We start from the raw sequence: 17,186 nt of genomic DNA, 5'->3' as shown, positions 1-17,186 counted from the left end.
GAAAAAACATGCTCTGAAAAGAAATTCAGTTAAAAAAAAAAACACAGCACAACCAAGCACAAGCCAACGCATGACACAAAAGAGCAATTAGCGCTTCAGCCTCTTCCTCAGTTTGAGCACATCTTATAGCTTTAGGTCTCCCCAGTTGAGGGGAGGTAACGGGAGAGAGTTGCTCAAGAAGCCAAAAGAAACAATAGCTTCCCAGCTCTTCTATTAGTCACCAGAAATCGAGTTATGACTAGACTCAGCAGGGCTCAGAGAAAAGAAAAAGTGGTGACTTCATGCTGGACCAGACTTTTTAAATACAAATTTTTTTTGCTACAGACTCCATCACCACTTATTAGAGCATTTTAGGTAGAAGGGTGCCAAAAGGAAAGGGGTGGGGGTAGGAAGGATAAAAACCACATCTAAAAGCAGGACAGTTGCTATTAAAACAGAAAAAAAATATTCCTGTTTGAATAATTTTATTCTTAAACATGACAAACTTCTTCAGAGTGTTTTCACAAGTACTTGTGTCTGCTCTACATGGCCTGGTGAAGCCTGTAGAAATGTGTTCCGGTTTGCAAAATATTAATTAAAAAGACAAAAAAACCCCAACGAACCCCAACAAAACACAAATTGCTGTAACAGCAGCAGTACTTTAAGGCAGCCCCTGTTAGGGCAAGGTATACCTCTGGGGTAATGGCAGGAGCTGAAAGTAGCAGAGGCGCTGGAACCGGTAATCAGCATTTTCTTTGGGACTTTGTGATTTCTGGAATGTGGAGGCAGTTTCCTATCTGCTAAGCCTGCTCTATTAAGTATTCATTTTCCTCTTGCACTTACTGCTTTTGCAGCCTGCTTCCAAGCTCTAGGTAGAGGCACTTCGCCTTCTTTGCTCGCACTCCTGAGGATGAATGTAAACACCACTGACCCTGTCTTATTCACCTCCTTTCGCACCCCGTGGCCATTCCCAGTTCAAACTGGGAAGGCAGAAAACCAGAAACCCCTTTTCTTGCTTTCGTTAGTGTGCAGAAGCAGGAGTGCCTGGATAGGACAATTTGGACGTTCCCACTACTGCCTGGGATGCTCTTGCTAGTGCAACATAAAAGCAGAGACCCACACCACTCTCAACAAGCCTTGTGTGAAGATCACAGAGCAGAATATCAGTGCAGTAATACTTGAAATACTGAGACAAGGCAGACACAACAGCCTTTCTTCCTCACAATGCTTTTTCAACTAGCTTTTTGATCCAAGTCTCCATGCAAGTCACAGAAGACAATTGTGCTTCCTGCATTCACATATAGGAATAAATAGCTCTGGATCAGTTTTCTTTATGGCCGGATTACAGAACCCCCTGAAATACTGATACGCTTATGAACAGCAGCACTGTGCAGTTCTGTGATTATCCTTGGACATGCCAAGTTCATCTAGGATGCTGGTGCATCTCCTAGGCGTATGGCCCCAAAGAAAGTTGTGTGCTTGCTCATGTTGATGGAGATGTCAGCATGGACCATTTTCACAGCAATCTTCTGCCTGGCTTTGAGGAGGCAGACCCCAGCTGTATAGCAGGTATTGAAGTTGGTCTTGCCGGTCTCAATACTCCGAGTGCATTGCAGAAAGGGCTTTTCATCCACCACCACCTCATAGCTGGCAAAATCTGTGAAGTTTATGTAGTATACCTGATGTGAAGCAGGAAGAAGAGAGGTATTAGGGAGTGTATTTGTGCACATGGAACAAGTCCACATTCCTTGCAGTGTGTACATACATGTTCCCTCCACTAACGATCCCTTCCAACTCATGGGCAGTTGACTTGTTCAAAGCAGAAAGAACCCCAAGCCAACCAAACACGAGGAAACTCTATATTCCATTTCATACTAACACAGCATGCAAGCACCCGTGAATCTATGTCTCTACAGCTGAGCTACGAATCCTCACTTTAGACCCTGCTTATTACAGGAAAAATTATAAACCTGCACAGGCCTAATTACTAAAACGTATAGACAACCCTATCTGCTACAAACAGCTTTTCATCCAACAAAGAAACAAATATTTTAACTGAAGTCCTCTTTCACTTACCTGGCCAGTCCTGTTTTCTGGGTTCCATGAGCCTCCTTTAGTGTTGACATCAAAAATGCCCTAAGATGTACTGGGAGTTGCCGCCTTTGTAATTGGACTTGAGGTGCTTTCAAAGGCATAAGCTATTACTGGGAAGACAATCTCCCAACCTCCACAGCTTGGAAGCAAATGACCTTATAGGGTTTGTACTGATTTAACTTTGAGATTTAGCGACTAAGTCCCCATGACTCCATTTCTCGTTACTCAACCATCTCTCACACACCGATTCTGAAGAACTGCAAGATGCAGGAAAGACCTGTCCAAAGAGAAGTCAGTCCCAGGGAGCTGTTTCTTCCTCATAGAAGAAACCCAGCCATTTTGGATGCATTTGCTAATTCTTCTTAGTGTACACCCTGCAACCACAAAAGCTACACAAGACTGAGTCTTCTTTTTCCTTGATGGGCTACAAATGGCAAAGGCTTCAGAGGCACAATGTCGTGGCCAGCAATTAGCATTAGGCACTTGGGAAATAACTGTACTTTAGCCCATGTAGAGTTATTTTTCCTGTCCCCATCCAAACCAGACACGCAACCAGTTCCAAGGAAGAGTACCTAACAACATCCACAGCTCACTTTATCTGACTTGGTACAGTCCTGGTGGGGGTGCCAACTGAATAGAGGCAAATCATGAGCAGTAGGTAGTATTAGAAGCCTGGAGCAACGTAGAAGTTGCTTAATTGTGGTTGTCACACAGAAACCCTCTCGTCTTGCTAAAATCTGTCCCAGAACATGGGCAGCTTTTCAGTCCACAGATGGGTAGACACCCTGCCCTGGAAGGGGAGAGCTTTGTAGCTCATACTCCACACAGGTCAGCAACTCTGATCCGCAAGACACTGGGAGCGGTGCGTTAAATGACAGTTTGTCTCCTGCCTTTTATTTGAATGGGGAAAGGAAATGGTGTCTTAATTAGCTGTATACTAAAGCATAATACAATAATTTATTACTTTGCTTAGCCCTTTTTACAGAAGCAGGTCCATACATCCATCGTTGGTACCAACTAAAGCAGCAGCTGAGCCATCCTACTGCACAATGCGGTTGCTGGCACATCGTGTCGGTCTGAAGCTACACGAAGAAGGTGGAGGCGGAATGGAATTACCCGGGCTAGAGTTTGGCCAAGCCACTAGGCCAAGAGTCCTATGCTTACAAAGAATGACATGGCTTCGAAATGATCATGAGTTGTCAGGGTTTTGGTCTTACATATATTTTAAAGCACAGAGCCTAGCATGCTGCTGGGACCCTTGTTCTGCAAGGTTTAGATGGGCTGGTGAATGACTGCACAGACAATATGGAGGATTAAAAAAAGGCATTGGTGGCATGTGGAATCTGGCTGGGCATCTGCACATGTGTTTCGGTAACTAATCTCTTGCAGCCGGTCTCATGGTGAAATGTGTGACCTTGCACTTGGAAACTCTAATGTCTTCCTCCGACACACATCTCCTAGAGCACGAAGCGGTTAAAAGTACATACAAGTTCTTGGCATTTGCTAGTTGTCTGGAGCCCTCTCGTGGTTCATGCAAGGCTTCCATTGGAACACAAGAATAGGAGTTAGGCCTAGGACCGTACTCACTTCTACCTGACTATAGATGAAGTATGTGCCGTCCACCAGTACCTCCAGCTCCCCACTGCGGGCATGCAGCTTAAACACCTTGGGGTTCATAGTGATGCGAGACCAGTCATTGAGGACTCCACCTGAAAGATCTCAGTATGAGAAAATGGCAGTCACTCAGTACCCGTCAGAATGAAAAGCGCAGGAGCACAGAAATACAGTGACATTGCAAGGTTTCATACACAACGCCTGGCACAGACTCAAGTTTAAAAGTCAAGTTACTCAGTAAGAAAATCCCAGAATTAAAGACTGTGGTGCATTAGTTTGGAGTCCTCTCTATAGCTCTAATCACACCATCGCTTGCTGGTGGACACCCATTTCATTCAGTGCACAGCACAATTGGTTGATGTCTCTACTTTTCCTCACCAAGAGTAGTTCTCCTCATCCTTGAAAATCGGCGTACGGCCTTTTGTACTACACTACGTTAATCCCCAATGCTGGATGCAGACTAACTTGCCTCCTCCTGACACTAAATTGAGCTTATTGTCATATCTGAGTGTTTTAGAGGCCTGAAAACATGCTTCCAGTATCAGTCCCACTTCAGAGCAAAGACACTCCCGCACATACAAATCAGTGCCAGTACGGTAAGGTATTTGCTAACTTTTCTTAATTCACCTGAGAGGCCAGGGGCTGAATTTTCATGCTATTTTTTTTATGTTCAGCCACACATCCCAAATGACTTGTTGCACCTGTGATTATAACAGCACTTCTTCAGGTGGCTCCTGAAGAGCATCTGTTCATGGCCCTTGTAAAAGCTTTGTTACTGGTGACTTCTCTGGCATCATGGAAGAAGCTCTGCAGCAGAGGTAGGACCACAATCCAATTTTCCAGGAAAGATCCTTAACTGACATCGCCCAGCCATGAGATCATTAAATCTCCTCTACTTTTTATCTCATTTATTCCCCTCCCCACACCTCTACCCAGCTTCAACACTAAATTAAGTGGAGCTTCAACAGACAGTGTGCTGAAGATCACATTAACAGGTACATCCTGGAGGACCACAGCAAGGCTAGGATGACAACAGTGATTCCTGTCCTCATGGAAATGGGACTACACATGTCCAATCTGTCTGTCCCCTCTCAGTGCTGCTGGGCTGGAAGATGTCCTCAGCAGAAGTGTTACGATACAGCCTTCACCCTCACTTTAAGCCTTGGGATCATCCCTAAAAGAAAACTAGTCCTTGCAGCAAAAGAGACAAGAGCATTATGGAAAAAAAATCACATGTAACTACGGGACTACACTGTCTCTCAGGACACATCTGTGCATGGAGGCCAACTTAGGGTTACACAATCGATTTTAATTCTGGTATTCCTTTACTTCAATGTTCTTGACTTTGTAACTAGCATTGTTTTAACAAATGCTTTGTCATTACATTTCCTATGTTTTTAAAAGCCAAAATAATAACAAAGTATGAAATTGCATCACGTCACACTATATTAACCCCTAACTGGGGTCCTCAACATGGTCGGGGGTTTACAGATCCACCACCCAGTCCTCTGGCACTGGAGCCAATGGAATAACTGACAACATGATATGACCTCTGTTCTCTGGCCAGGCCAACAAGCAGGTCACACTTTGCTATGAGCCCAGAACAGAGCCATTCTCTGTAGGTGCCTTGTTTTATCAAATACAACTCTTTTCCTCCCAGTCTTCGTCTGCTTTTCAGCTCCCTGCCCCCCACTGCAAACCAGCCAGGCTGTGTTTTCTGCTGTCTGTCAGCTGGACAGCATTAATGGCTCACAGCGTCAGATTGTTCCCGAGCAGCAGGGAAGGACACTCACAGGGCAATTCCCACTCTTAGAGAGTAGTGAACGCTCTGTAAACATACAGGCTTCCCATTAATAAAGGGAGAATTACTTTCTGAACGTAAAGCAAAACAGCATCTTTTCCCTCATATTGTTCTTAGGAACGGCCGGTTTCCTTTTTGTTTTGGGGAGCTTTCCTCCGCCCTGCTGTAAGTGTACTTCTCTAACCATAAGAAATTTCAGTTCCCACAGCTCACATCTGCTGAAAGACAGAAAATGCCTTTCAACAGAAGCGGTGGCCAGCTCTCATCAGCCCATACATGGGGCAGAAGTTGGTGGACAGGGGTCCTGCAGCCCTATCCTTGCTGCACCAACCCTTGGGAGCTGCAGCCCTCCAGGTCCAGGATGGGGGGTACATGCACCAGGGCTGCCGCCCGTGCCCCCCAGGGAGCTGCACGTGGTGACTTAGGCAGGGGACAAGACAGCCAGCTCCTCCTCGGAACAGCCAGACATCGTGAGCAGGGAGGTAACAGCTAATGAATAAGACCCAGCTGTTGGCAAGCAGAGCAGGAACTTGAGCAGAAATTGGATAGAGATCCAGGGAGGAAGGAGAAGAGCAAAGAGCTGCCTGTGGACATGAAATGTCTCGGCAGGACTTGAACTTAAAGGCTGTTGGTGGGGGTAGAGATGCACAAGGGACCACAGAGGCTGCATGTGTGCACACTTGCAGCGTAACGCAGAAGGAGCCAGTGGCTGTGCACCTCTGTGTTCTTACAGCACAGCTGTGCCTTCGCCTGCCATAAATTACTGGGAAAACTGGAGAAAAACACTGGCTAAAACACAGGGCTGACACAGGAAAAGGATACACTGAGGGCCTAAACCAGAACAGAGTGGGAAAGAAGGCTGGGACATCAAGGGGCTGAGGAAAATGGATGATACAACAGCAGGTTGGAAGAGACACAACATGGGTCTGGAGGTCAAGGAGAAGGGAGATTCAGCAGGACAGAATTACTGGAATGCACAGTATAGAGATAATCTGGGAGATAAATAGGACTGCAGGGGAAATGGGAACTCAACAGAAGACTCCCCTAAGGAGGGGAATCAGACTGTCTTAGGGGGAAACCAACAGCAGGAACAATCAGGGACCTGTGTTACAGGATGGACTTAGACCCAGATACAAGGCTGTGGGTACAGGATGGGCTCTTTTCATTAACTGCCAATATCATGAGATCCTTACCATTCTTCACTTGGATTGCTGAGCCTTGGCCTTGAAGGTGGACCACAGCTGGCTGCAAACAAGATCAGACAGATTTAAAATTAATGGGAAACACTGTGTCATTCTACCATCACTCAACACTCCTCCACATCACTGGTGACCAGTACAGAGGCATGACAGTACTCTGAAATCATTAGTGCTTTTTGTAAGTGAAAAAAGATCAGAGCAGCTGACAATAACATGTTTAAGTACCGAAGACGAGGCAAGAAGCCCAAGCCAGATTAACAAGGCTTTCTTTTGAGAAACAAAAAGGGTGAGCTCAGGCAGTCACTCTGTGTAGCTATGATTTAGCACACACAGGAAGGGGTGGGGTTTTTTCAGAGCTATACCATCAAACACAACATTAGCAAACATAGCTAGTAATATTTACAAAAATCCAGCCAAAGCTGGTTTTTCCCTTGAAAGAAGATCAACAAACCTGAATGTCTCTGGAGCCGGCCTTGTCCGTGGCACCTGCAAAATGCAATTTCACATCATTGAAGAGGAAGTTTGAAAGAGCTGCAATAAGCACTTCTAGAAATAAAACTTTTCTTACCCCATAATAACCATTAAACCCCCATTTTTAACAGGAGGAGGACAGCACCAGTGGTATGGGGTGCAGCTTAATGTTAAGAAGTACATAAACAAGAAAAAGGTTCATCCCACTTTTTCCTATTTTATTCCTGCATTTCTGTCTAATATCAAAATTCCCTAATGTTATTCAACCAGTTTCCACTAGAAGGACAAGTTGCACAACCCTTTTCCTGATCGGTAGTGGCAATAAAGCCTCTTGGCTGCAAAGATTACAAGTTTCACTCTGCAGTAACTCAGGTCATTCATTGCATTCAAGCTACATGCTGAAATCTCTTTTCTCTGAGAGCCAAATCTCTATTAAAGAGAAGATGCTTGTGGGCAGCACTCTGGAGTGCTAAGGACCTCATGCTGCTCCTGGCCTCTGCTTTGGCAATTTCTGAGATATAAACTGAGAAGACAACCAAGTTTTCCTTTGAGACCCATGTGACCTATAGGGTAATAGCCCTGTTTTCTCTGAAGATACATTTTTTAATACTAGACTGTTCACATATATATGAAACAACACTGATGTGAATTTCCACTAATCTGCATTTTAAAGAGTTATTAAATTCAGGGATTTTAACAAAATAATTGGCACAGGACTCTGTGGAGAAACAATATGGTGTGGATACAAAGAAACAAAGGAAAATGAAACCAAGAACTGCAGGAGAAAAACCCTATTTTCATCTGGCTGGTACAGGAGACAAGCTGCCTTGGTTCATGCAGTTCCTGGGCTGGCTTAGCAGCTGTGCTAAGTGTCAGCCTTCCCAGTCCCGATGCAAAGCTAGGCTTTGCGTCAGCTTAAGAGGAATTAACACAAACACCGAGCCTCGGCCAGGAAGAGCCGCTTTGCAGCCAGTCTGCACACACAGAAATCGGTCACTGGCAGAGTTCAGCGGGACCCTGCAAAGCAACTGAGGTTCCGCAGGTCTTTGCTGCTCCTTCTCTGGGCTCCCATAGGGCTGCAGAACCTCTGCTGCTCCTCTCGTCCTGCCGTGGGTGCAAGGATGGCCCCAGGAACGCACAAGTCCTGTGCACAGATGCTGCACCATTGGCACTCAGACCCTACGCTGTCCTCAGATGGAAACCTGGTGGTTATTTATTTATTTGTACAGTAGCAGTGCCACTGTGGCATCTCCTGCAAAGGCTCTGAGCAGAAAAGGGGGCAAACCAGTTACCTGAGGGGCCCTGTAGTCCAGGTGGTCCCTGAGGGCCCGGTGGGCCAGGGGGGCCAGGTGGTCCCATGACAGTTGTGCCAGGAATCCCTGGAATCCCAGGAATGCCAGGGGGACCCTGGGGCCCAGGAGGACCTGGTGGTCCTTGGGGACCGTTGGGCCCTGGAGGACCAGCCTTCTTACCTGAAAAACAAGGTCAAACGTTAGCTTCTCTGCACACCGACCGTGAGGTGGTCTTTTACCTATAGGAAAGCCCAGGAACAAGGAAAGCAGAAGATTGGGGATGGCTCATTGCTGGCTGGGGAGCAAGGACAAGGAGGAGCACCCAACCGGCTGGGGTGGGGGGTCCCATGGCTCCGCACCATGATGTCCGCCTTGCAGGCTGCTCCCAGCACATGTAACTACATTTAAATAAGGCACGTGGACTCTCCGAGGCCTCCCAAGAGATGGAGGCTCAGCCGGTCTCTGCCCCAGAGCTCTGGCTGCAGCCCTGGCCTGGCCACCCTGCTCTTGGCACAGGGAGGGGGGGTCCCGCAGCCCTCAAAGGCAGAGAGCCCATGAACTGGTCGCACCCCTACGGCAGGGTTAGGATACTGCCTTTGACCAGCTGCACGTTGCAACACAAAAAGGGAAAGCTGGAGTATTAAGAACCAAGGCAAACCACTCTGCAGTTCCTCAATTTTCCATTTTTTGATGGAAAACAGCTGCAATCTTTTCTACCTGCTGTACATGTACGCATTCGTTTATAATCCCCATGGCTTGATCTTTTGTCTGAGGGAGAGAGGTGCCTCCAGAGGGCAGTTCAGAGCTGAGCTTCAGCTCCTCTCCCCCAGCTGCTGAGGGCCCAGGACCACGCAGGAGGCAGCCCCGCACCCCTGCCATGCCGCTGCTCCACACGTTTCTACCATGTGACGAGGACGCCTTTAACAAGCACCAAGGATTTAGATGCTACAACGCCTCAAAAGGACTAAAGGTGCATTTTGGGCTTTGGGTGGAGAGGTAAGGGAAGGACTAACCCAGTCAGGAGGATGAAAGCACTGAAGAATTGCCACGATCCTCAAACACATCCCAACACGTGGTCCCAGGAAGAGAAACAGCATAACCATGTAAGTAAAGACTCTAATCAGGCATAAACACCGTGGACTGAAATAAGGTCTGCAGGGAAATGACCTACGCTCCCCTGATTTTCCAGATCCCTGAGAGAATTTATGGTTTTTTTTTTCAATGTAGCTTTTAAATGCAACTTTGTAACAGCTTTATTGGCTTAGCAAAACTGCTTCAATTGCTGAAGCAAAGTCTGTGCTGTAGCACAGAATTAAACACTTAATGACAGAAGCAGTTAGAATATGAAATAATGGTTATTGGAATGGCTTCTGACTACATTTATGTACTTGTTTCTCTACTAAATATCCATCCATCTTTGTCATGGAACAAAACTATAAGAAAAAACCCATCTATTTTAGTTAGCACAGAAGTGGAAATCTCTAGATGGCCACTAGCCACGAACAAGGGCGCAGGGAAATCAGTGCAGGACAAACATGTGCTTTTGTTTCAGTGTCCAGAAAAATAAGTTAAAGTAAGCACAGATGATTAAAGTAATACTGGTGTCCTACAAAAACAGGGCAAAGGCTTAAGGGGACAAATCATTCACAGCACTATTTCTGCCCAGATTAGTAGCTGTGCCTTCAAATCTGAGCTGGCAACAAGCCAGCCTTCTTCTAATCCAATAATTCTCCTCCTCCTCAGGATAATTACATGCTTTGGAAATTATCACCTTGAATCAAACTCCTTACCTATTTCCCCTAAAACACAATTACTAAATCCTTCTCGTTCACATCCCCTCTGATCTAGGCCACCCGAATGAAGAATCATATGCAGTAAGTCAGGAATCCTGCTGCTGTCACTCCTTGCTTTCCTTCCCAAGAGGGACACACATTACAGATGGTTTAACTAATCTGTCTCAGAAATCTGGTCTGCTACTAAATGAACTGCTAGTTTATAGCAGTAAAACAATTGCACATAATTCTGATGCTGCACAGGGACACTTATTTTCTGTGCATTCCCGCTCCTTCAAGTAATTTCAACTACTTTTCTGCATTAATGGAACTTCGCTTATTAAAGTCACAAGGCAAAAAATAGATATCCAGTAAGTATAAAGCTCTCAATTAATCTTCTAACTGAGGGGACCCCAGCCCCATCACGAGCAGCTCTCCAGGGGGGGTCTCCAGCACTCAAGTCCAAGCGTGCCACGGCTCCGTTTTTACTCACATGCACTAGGCACGCTCCAAAACTCAAAGCATGCAGTACCAGTAAGCTTTCCTTAATCATTGTTCATCAAACAATAAGCTCTAATTAAAAAAAAAAAAAAAGTGACAATACCATAAAATTAAGCTATTTTATAGAGCGCTACAGCTGTATATAATACAGCTCTATGAGATCCCCCTGCTACTCCAGAATTGCTATGAATACCACAGTCATCATTTGTTATTAGTTTGGCTGATTTAACACGGGTTTAGGGTTTCAGAGTTTTGTTAAGACAAACTTCTCAAACATAAAATTTTATGCTGCGTTTGAGGGTAAATATAAACTAAGTTTCTAACTATGGCCTGTCTCAACCTCTCAGCCATAACTTTTGAGTTTGTATCCAAGGATTAAAAGTGATTTGATGTACTATTAAAGTAGCACAGACATGCAAAGCTTGGCCGCTCTTGCTGCCACAGTTTGCCACGGTGGGCTGGAGCTCAGGCCATATACGTGCACACACAGGGAGGTCTCTCAAGGGACACAGCAAGTGCTGGACAGCTAACTTTCCTGTTAATTAAATATACATTAGGTGCAACAGGTAGTAAGCAAAAAGTTGACATTGCACCTGTCAGTGCTTTGCTGGCGCAGGCTTGGCCACAAGCACATGCTGCACATCAACGCCTGCATGAGCCCCTCGATAAACTGAGCTCCCTGGGCTTCAGAGGCAGCACAACCCCAAGTTGCACAAAGTTTCTACATTTCTCATAACCTACCACCCATTGCAAGCATGCACCACTTTTAAAAATGTGAGCAGGAGTGTATTGATGGTTATAAGGAGGGAAAACGTGTAATCTGTCTGCATTGCCCTGAATTCAAGACTGCAGCATATTTTTAAGGAAAAGTTTATAAAGCAACTCAGATCCTTTGACTCACTCATGTTCCTGGTAGCAAGGAAGTGCTATGACCATAAACATTGCTCAGGTGGCCTACACAAACAGGGATGGCATCAGACATCCCCTGGAAACACAGGACTGCCTCCCAAATAACCCAAGTGACAACAACTGATCCATATGCATTTTAAAAAATACCCAATTACCCATCACAAACAACTTGAGGAACATGAACAAGTCAGATAAAATACCTGTCGGCTGACCAACACTCAGAATAGACACATAAAATAATACTTCTGTGGTTAATACACAACCAGATATGAGATGCAGAGCGTATTGATGTTGACTTTGGTGGGTCTGAAGGAGACCCCAACCTGTAGTAGATGCATGGTGGGACAAGGATGAAAGCTAAAGCTGTTTTGGCAGAGACAGCCTGGCAAACAGCAAGTGGCTCCCAATAGCTGGTACGTGACTCATCTCCACTCAACTATTTAATTATAGCATCTTCAGAATGACTTCTACACAATGTAATTAACTTCCTTTAGCTGTTCAGGCAGGCTTCAATAAGCCGGCTTCAAGCTCCCCTGATGCCATTGGGTCATGCAGTCCTGCCATGGCCATGGCGTGTGAGAGCAGCTCATGGTGCATGTTGCAGAACCATGCACCGTGTTAATCCCTGCCCTTCACAGAGAGGGAACCTGTCTTTGGTTTCTCCTTCATGTTGGCTAAACAGAATTCATAGCCAGGCACCACAAGCACAGAAAGGAAAAATAAATTAAAGCTCAAACTTACCCTTTTTCTTGTTTTTAACTGAACTTGGACCTACAAAGAAAAAGAAAAATAGTGAAATTCAATGATCATTTAATCTTAGATGATCCCCACTGCCATCAACAGCCACTGTCCCAGAGGGTGTTTCTCCAGAGCTGGAACAAAACTGGCAACAAAACCAGTAAGCTAAAGATGTAGTCTTCTGTTTTCTACAAACAACTGCTGTGAAGGTATAACAATTTTACCAGAACCCAGATCTGCTTTACCCTCTCTCAAACTAGCAACCTGTGGCTGGTATCACACAAGTGAGTGAGTTTTGGTGGGCATCTCTTCACCTTACTGCAAAGGTTAGTTAAACCATTCGCTCATGGCCAAGGGCAAAGCTCAGGTGACAGATGCTGTTCAACCTTGAGCCAGAGCTTTACTCTCAGATACCAGCTTAGTTCCAGCTCTGCTCAGAGTTTTGCTGCCCATCTGTATCTACCAAAGTTGCTGATAGAAGTACAGCATGTCAAACCTTCAGACAGCAGAAATCCTGAAACTCAACAGAAACCATTTAAAAATACTATCTCTCAACAGCAGATTATTTTTCAAGTGGACAATGGATGCATTTGTGGTCTATGCAGCCATACATAAATTCCTTCTGTTAGCTTGAAATTGCCAAGCTTAACATTTAAAGCTGAGACACTTCCCGATGAGGACAGGTTAGAAGAAAGTTAGCATGATTCAGCTCTCAGCTGAGAGTAACCCAAATACTTGCAAGCCAAGTTGTTCTAAAAAAACCCCAAACCTAAAAAAAAAAAAAAACAAAAGCAAAGAATTAGTATGAACTGGCTTATTTAAACAATGGGAATACAAGCCTCCCTAGCAAGAAGTGAAAATATTTATAGTGAAGTTGAGAAACTACATGACTTTTTGAGCTGAAGCTGAAGTGTGAAACATGTTCCATCACTTCCTCAAAAATTAGTCATGGATGGAAATGAACTGCAAAAACACCCAAATATTCCCTTGCTGTTCATCAGTGAAAACCCTCTAAAATCTGGTTTTAAACAGACATTGAAGACTGAAATCTCCTTTAACTGGGATACGTGTATAATGGATGGAAGGCAATGAGGTTACTTCAAGTCATCAGTGGTAGAGAAAGACAAATTACCAATCAGTACTGAAGTGCCATGTTCCCACAGCCATTTAGGGGAAAGATGAGAGAAGGACCAGAGAAATACTCAACAACCTTATTGATGCCTTTTCAACAGGAATATTAATTTGCCTACATTATGCTGTTGGGTCATGGGAAAAATATTTTAGTATTATCTGATTTATTATTTGTGCTAATTTACTATGGTTTTACTAATCCATATATTCACAGTATTAAACTGTGTAGATACGACAACACATTGATTTCTAACAATGCCAGTCCTGGTATCTTGCTGGGGAGTAACACTGAAGATGAACTACAAAACCTTTTATGTTCAGCACATACTCACAGGCTCCTCTTTTTGCATTTTCTGAGCTCCTGCAAGGCAGAATGAGCTGTGATCATGCTGACACTCTCCACTGGCCCTCATCTTAGGCACCAGCTAGTTAATAACATTTTCAGTAAAGAAAAAATATTGTCTGGGGGATGTAACTGAAAAAAAAAAAAAAAAACCAAAAAAACAGAAAAACACCAAAACCCAACGCAGCAAGCAAAATGTGAGTGCTACGTATGTGTCTCTTCAGACCTCAGAGTCACGAGAGTTTATTTCATGTTATATATATCACACCATTAGCGCTATAACCAGAGTGAAAGTACAAATAGCTGTGGCGAGCCAAACACATTTGAAATGGATGGAACCAATTAGCTTCAAAGATGAATGGGAGGAATGAGAACCACATGCGATGTCAATGTTCACAGTCTATATTACAACACACGCATCTGTTCCAGGCACGGCAGAGAGAGATGTTACGGCTGTGCAAGTGAATCTTTCGACAAACACAAAAATACTTCTGACATGAAAAAAAACACAGTATTATTAGCCTTGGGAGCTTCTGAGTCTCTGGGGTTTGCATCTGTTCATCTCCCAAGAGGAGGGGGTGGATAATTTAATTGTAGCAGGGAGCCATAAGGTTCACCCGATACACCAGATGACAGAATTTTCCTCATTTTTGCTCAAAATGGTAAACTCATCGTCTCTTTCTCAATTTAGTCTAAAATGGTAACAAAGTCTCTCACTGAGTTTGAGAAGCAGAGTGCCACCGAAATATAGGATCTATATTCCCCTCAGTATGAAAGGTGCTGAGTCACAAGGCTTGAAAACTTTATTTGATATACATTGGCCAATACTTACGTGCAGAGGACTAAAAAAAAAAAGAAATCCTTTCTGCCATGCTTTTCTGAGGCCACACCCCAGTATTTAAGTAATAAAGCTTGTTAAATGCTGCAGTGGTTGAATGCATCTGACCCACTGGTTATCTGTTAATTGATGGAGCAGGTTAAATACCTACAAGTTAAACAAGCGTAAGTCTTTTCTAGAGTCTTCTCCTACACCATTAATCCCACCTCATCATCCCACTACTCCTGCAGAGAGGCTCCCAGTCTCAAAGTCTTTTACACTAACCATGTTTATTAAGTGTAGTTTCATGGAGGCCGTTAGATGACTTGGTTGAAAGAAAGGCCTATAAGAAGACACTTCTTTTTCTCTCCAAGGTGCAGACTACAGGCATATGCACTATGTTCCTCTACAGTGTCAGAAACATAATAAAAACTCACGTTACAGGATACCTATTGCTGCTCCAGAGTCCACAAGACCTGCCATCTTTTTGTAGAAGGAAATTGGTTTGAACTGAAGAATCCTCCACTGATCAACATTGTCTGCTATCGCTCTTATCTCTGCTTTCAGGGGCCTCCCCACAGTGCATTTGAGGATTTATTCCAGGGGGATCTGAGGGCAACCTGACCAGTCAGCTGTTCCCCAGCACCTCTTTTCCGTTCTTTATAAAAATAACCTTGAATTTGCTTTTCTGCACTTTTCTGGCATTGCCTCTGTTCCTCATGAATTCCTTTAAGTATCTGTTATGAACGTACTAGAGATCAAGCCTGTGGTCTTGGCTGCTGGTATTAAACACGACAGCTACCCCAGCATAGCTATTATTCTCTGTATGTGCTTGTGCTCGACTTTTGTACTTCTTCCTACTAACCCCACCTATCTCCCACCTCCTTTCTGCATGCTGTCTGCTCATGTTTGAGGTCAAACCAGACCCGAGACCTAGGGAAGTCCATCCCCTTCTACATTTCCTGTCTTTCATCTGATATTAAATTTATGCTTATGCTTATGCTAATCCATCCTTGAAGGAGCTGTCAGCTCTATTCAACCCCTCATTTTAGCTTCATTTTGCAGAGGAAGGAAAGTTGACAAGAACTGCTAATACAGAAGGGGACTGGGATATCAGAGAGGACAGGCTGGAGGGCTTTGAAGGATAATAAGTGTGGAATGAAATTCAGTCATACAAAACGCATAGTCCTATAAATTATATATATGTGGGGAATAATTAACTTTGCTGCTGTACTGGTGGAGCTCCTCAGACGGAGTCGCAAAGGCCAACGTCTGCGTGCACTGAGTTGCTGTTGCAGAGCCAGGAAAGGCAGAAATACAATCCTAAAACAGATCAGCAGAAATACATCTGGCAGACGTGGGGCAATACTGATGGCACTCGGGAGGTGCGCGTGAAAATCCTGGGAGTAACGCAGTCAATCCTGATCATCTACATACAGAAAGATGAATTTTAAAAAGAACAATTTCACAGAAGGGCTTCTGAGAAGGTCAAGAAGTGGTCAAGCAGAGCTCACCTGGTTGGCCATCAACACTGGGAAAGGGATGAGAGCACCAGTGGGAAAGGCTATGGTGATGGGCACTGAGGGAGAAGACCTATCAGGACTTAAAGAACAGCACTGGCATGTCCTCACATGTACAAATTGCTCCCCAAGACCATTAAGCTGGGAATGAGAAGGCTATTTCTAACCTCCAAAAGGAGTAGCACAGATTTGGAGGGTCTTCTGGCTCAGAGCAAGCCCTTTGGAGTCATGGGTCACTGCTTAAAAGTCTCTCAAAAGTTCATCAGTCCCTCTGGAAAGCAACAAAGTTATTTTTTGCCTAACTACTAAAGCCATAGCTACTAAGCTATGAAGCAGGTTGCTCACCTGACTTGAAATGTTTAAGCTAGCTACCTGATCTACTTCTAAAATTTATAATCTCTTTCACTGAATTTCATTGGATTTCCTGTAGGAAAAGCCCACCGATTCCTGCTGTATTAAGGCCAGCTCTATCATCTGCCAGCTGAGTTCATGACAGGACGAGATTTCCCCAGCAAGGGTGTTAGAGCAGCAATGATGCATGCTGGGCTTTTGAAGACCCTGGCTTTGAACAGTGCTCGAGACCTAGACTTCTCCAAAAGCTTATTTTCCACATCTGTTGGGAAAATAAAAGGGAACGATAACAGAAAAGGAGGGAACATAAAACCAGCAAGAGTGGTAAACGTTGAGGGAAAGGCACAAACAGGGAAAGACAGCAAAAAATTCCAACCCAACCAAAAGAGCCACCCTGGAAGGCTGCCCGCAGAGCTGGGCATCTGCAAGGGAAAGGCTCCAAGCAGTGCCAAGTTATTTCTTCTAGCAGAAGCACTACAGCCATGGGTTTTAGCGACGAGCCAGTTCAGATGCAAGCTTCTCACTTAAACTGAAGAAAATATTTGCAGTAGATGAGTTTTTGTTGTGTAAAACCGCAGCTGTGGCCCAGCAAGCAGCAGAAGACATCTAACTGTGCTTCAGGGAGCAGGTTCCAGCCCCCAGCTCCTGCAGCCC

General features: G+C 44.6%; 1 protein-coding gene across 3 annotated transcripts in view; it reads right to left on the bottom strand.

The window, feature by feature from the left end:
• Positions 1 to 447: 447 nt before the first annotated feature.
• EDA (ectodysplasin A) overlaps positions 448 to 17,186 on the bottom strand; it is an 81,182-nt gene continuing 64,443 nt past the window's right edge. The window contains exons 3-8 of one of the 3 annotated variants that reach the window (XM_042807412.1): positions 12,374 to 12,403; positions 8,451 to 8,630; positions 7,139 to 7,173; positions 6,682 to 6,733; positions 3,661 to 3,791; positions 448 to 1,658 (exon numbers count right to left, since the gene is read on the bottom strand). In XM_042807412.1, coding sequence (XP_042663346.1) covers positions 1,407 to 1,658; positions 3,661 to 3,791; positions 6,682 to 6,733; positions 7,139 to 7,173; positions 8,451 to 8,630; positions 12,374 to 12,403 — 680 coding nt within the window. In that variant the 3' untranslated portion in view covers positions 448 to 1,406. The remainder of the gene's footprint in view (positions 1,659 to 3,660; positions 3,792 to 6,681; positions 6,734 to 7,138; positions 7,174 to 8,450; positions 8,631 to 12,373; positions 12,404 to 17,186) is intronic. The other 2 variants (XM_042807413.1, XM_042807414.1) reach the window with 2 other exon arrangements.

The sequence above is a fragment of the Tyto alba genome, unplaced genomic scaffold (assembly GCF_018691265.1).
Source record: "Tyto alba isolate M040663 unplaced genomic scaffold, T.alba_DEE_v4.0 Super-Scaffold_5, whole genome shotgun sequence".
In the NCBI taxonomy this organism is placed as follows: Eukaryota; Metazoa; Chordata; class Aves; order Strigiformes; family Tytonidae; genus Tyto; species Tyto alba.
This window is presented reverse-complemented; position numbering and strand designations above follow the sequence as displayed.